At 70.7% G+C, this 3194-nt stretch overlaps 1 protein-coding gene and 1 non-coding gene across 2 annotated transcripts in view; one reads left to right on the top strand and one right to left on the bottom strand.

Annotated features, from left to right (window-relative positions):
* The first annotated feature begins 2 nt into the window (after positions 1-2).
* Positions 3-193, top strand: LOC112961133. Its single transcript, XR_003251934.1, has one exon. It is a non-coding gene; the product is annotated as a U2 spliceosomal RNA (small nuclear RNA).
* A 178-nt stretch (positions 194-371) lies between these two features.
* TUT1 (terminal uridylyl transferase 1, U6 snRNA-specific) overlaps positions 372-3194 on the bottom strand; it is a 4643-nt gene continuing 1820 nt past the window's right edge. Inside the window, exons 3-8 of the mRNA XM_026056002.1 lie at positions 2947-3061; positions 2512-2848; positions 2320-2429; positions 2084-2206; positions 1916-2008; positions 372-1842 (exon numbers count right to left, since the gene is read on the bottom strand). Of these exons, the coding sequence (XP_025911787.1) occupies positions 473-1842; positions 1916-2008; positions 2084-2206; positions 2320-2429; positions 2512-2848; positions 2947-3061 (2148 nt within the window). The 3' untranslated portion in view covers positions 372-472. The remainder of the gene's footprint in view (positions 1843-1915; positions 2009-2083; positions 2207-2319; positions 2430-2511; positions 2849-2946; positions 3062-3194) is intronic.

Below are 3194 nucleotides of genomic sequence, written 5' to 3'. Positions count from 1 at the left end.
GCATCGCTTCTCGGCCTTTTGGCTAAGATCAAGTGTAGTATCTGTTCTTATCAGTTTAATATCTGATACGTCCTCGATGAGAGGACTTTATATTAAACGGATTTTTGGTCGCGGGAGTTGGACCCGGAGCTTGCTCCCTCCGCTCCGCGCATYGTCCYGGTATTGCAGTGCCTCCGGGAACGGTGCACCTCCCCCGGGAGGAACAACGTCGTGCAAAGACAGACTTCAACCCACTACCCCGCCCGGGTCCTGCTGCTACCTTCCCCCCTTTCCCTCCTCTCTCGCTGCCCTGATCCCAGTGCTTTGCTTCTGGTGCCGAGGCCCCCCCCCGCCGCTGGACGACGCGCAGGAAAACGCAGTTGGGCTGCGACTCCAAACTAGAGCTTTTATTACCAAACACGCTCCAAAACGTCCAAACACGCTCCAAAACGTAGAAAAACAGCACGACGCAGCCCCCAACCGCCCCAGGGCCTCAGTCCGCGGGGGCAGCGCTCGCCCCCCAGTCCAGCCGGGCCAGGCGCCGCTCCACCATGGCTGGCAGGAAGCTCCGCAGGAAGTGGAAGAAGTCGTGGAAGAGCTGCCCGGCACTGGGGGCCGGGGCCAAGCGCAGCAGCGCCCACAGCTCCGGCGCAGCGCCACCTGCCCAGGCGCCGGCCTCGAACCGCAGCAGTGGCTCCAGTGGCCGCTGCGCTCCCGCCTGCTCCACAATGGCCTCCGACACCCTCGTCTCCAGCTCCAGGGCGCCCCCGTCCCACTGGGGTCCTGCGGCCAGAGCGGCACCAGGCTGCCGCAGCTGCCGGCGCACACGACGCCGGCCCGTCCACACACGGTGCCACACGGCACAGCTCCAGCTCACGGCCTCCCCCTCGGGGCCTCCGGCCCGGCGCCGCTTCCCACCTGGCCCCTCGGCGCCCTCCGGCTCCTCCGGCAGGGGACGCTTGGACCCTGCTGCCGGCTCATCTGCTAGTGGCTCTGGAGAGTCACTGGGGGCTACCGGCTGCTCAGACGGAGGCAGCTCATCCAACGGCATCTCCAGAGGGTCACTGGGGGCTGCTGGCTGCTCAGATGGAGGCAGCTCATCCGACGGCATCTCCGGAGGGTCGCTGGGGGCTGCCAGCTGCTTAGACGGAGACGGCTCATCCGATGGCATCTCCAAAGGGTTGCTGGGGGCTGCTGGCTGTTCGGCTGGATGCAGCTTATCTGCCAGTGGCTCATCTACCGGCGGCTCTGGGGGGTTGCTGGGGGCTGCCGGCAGCTCCCCGCTCCCCGGTTCCTCGGGTGCCGCTCCCTGCGGCCCGGATGCCTCTCCAGGGGCTCCCTGCTGCTCCGGGATCTCCACGCAGCTGCACTTCAGCACGTGCCCGAGCACGAAGGCAATGGCTGCACAAGCCTCCCGGAACCAGCGGCACCGGAAAGCGGGCACCTGGCAGAGCTGCTGCCGGCAGGCGGGCAGGAGCGCAGTGGCGCCGAAGGGGATGGTGATGAGGAAAACGCCAGCTGCCGGCCCCGCCGGCTCCAGGGCGCCAGGCTGGAAGAGACGCACAAGCCCCCAGGCCTCGCCCTTGCTGGAGGCGCGGCGGTAGCACGGGCTGCGGCAGTGCTTGGCGGCGTCGCGGCAGCAGCGCCCAAAGCGCGCCGCCGTCTTCTCGGTGACGTTGGCGGCCACGTTGTGGCTGAGCTCGAAGGGGTCCTGCAGGTTGAAGGGCCCCAGCTTGAGCCGCCCACCGGCCTCCAAGAGCAGGGCGCTGGGCAGCGGCAGCGCCCGGCCCTTGCGCAGCGAGATCACCCGCCCGGCGAAGTCGAAGTCCCCGAAGAGGCGGAAGAACTCGGCCAGGAGGGAGCCTGGGGGACGCAGAGGGGTGAGAGCGGCTCCGGGGCGCCGCTGCCACCGCCCGGCCCCCGCCCCGGCGCTCACCCGGGCTCTCGGCGTTGGCGCTGCTGCCCAGCGAGGCGGCGTCCTGGGGGAAGCTGCAGTCCCAGCCCTCCACGACGCTGCAGTCCTCGTCCCCTGGGCACAGCGAGGGGGGTCTCAGCGAGGGGCTGCGGCCGGGCCGGGCTGGGCACACGGCAGCCGCCCACCTACCTGCCAGCTCCCGGAGCTGGGCCAGCGAGGGCAGCACCGGGGGGCTGCGCGTCTGCAGGAAGAAGAGCGCCAGCAGCGTCAGCGCGTAGTTAGTGAGCAGGGGGCCGCCGCCAGAGGGGCTTCCTGCGGGGAGGGGGAGACGGAGTCAGCGCCGGCCCCGCGCCGCGTCCCGGCACCGCATCGCATCCCGCCCAGCACCGCACTGCACCGCACCGTGTCCCGGCACCGCGTCCCACCTGCCAGGCCCTGCTGCTTGGCCCAGTAGCGCAGCGCGTAGACCAGTGGCCGCACGCGCCCATCCGCCTCGGCGCAGAGCCGCAGGAAAGCCGTGTTGCGGAGCGCCAGCCTGCGGGAGGGGGGATGGACGTGTCACCGGGGCCCCCGCGGTGCCCCTGGCACCCACCGCCCCAGTGCCGCCGCCGCCAGACCTGTTGTCGATGGAGACGTCGCCCAGCAGCCCCGACTCCTTGTGGCAGAACTTGACGACGGGGCGGCGGGCGGCAGGCACAGCCCGCACGCGCCGCACGCCCGGGACGCAGCGCCGCAGCACCGCTGCCACCAGCTCCAGCACCGCCGGCGCCGCCGCTAGCTCCACGTCGCCCAGCAGCGAGTCGTCCGAGTCGGAGGAGCCGGCATCGGCCGCTGGGGCACCCCGCGCCTGCGCCCGGATGCTCTTGGCCCGCTCCAGGTCCAGGAACAGATCCAGGTCGCAGCCATGGACGTCAAAGCCGTTGACGGAGGAGCCAAAGGGCAGCACGGCACAGCCTAGGCGGGGCGAGACGGCACGGGGCGTCATATGCAAATGAACGACGGCCACGCTGCGCGCTCACCCTAGGGCCAGAGCTGCCGCGCGCGGGACTCACCGGGGAAGAACTCAGAAAAAACCTCCTGGAAAAGGGCGACCAGCAGATGCCGCAGGTGCCGCTCACCCTCGCTCAGCTCGAACAGCTCCACCAGCCGCGACATCTGCGCGTCCACCTGCCCCGCGCGGCCCCACGTCACCAGGGGCTGTGGCCCCCGCCACCCCCCAGGATCCCCCGCCCTGAGCCCCGGCAGCCTGGAAACTCCCCCCGCTACCCCCTAGGGGCACCGGCGGCCCCCAGGACCCCCC

This window comes from Apteryx rowi, unplaced genomic scaffold, assembly GCF_003343035.1.
Source record: "Apteryx rowi isolate R43461 unplaced genomic scaffold, aptRow1 scaffold_1289, whole genome shotgun sequence".
Taxonomy (NCBI): domain Eukaryota; kingdom Metazoa; phylum Chordata; class Aves; order Apterygiformes; family Apterygidae; genus Apteryx; species Apteryx rowi.
This window is presented reverse-complemented; position numbering and strand designations above follow the sequence as displayed.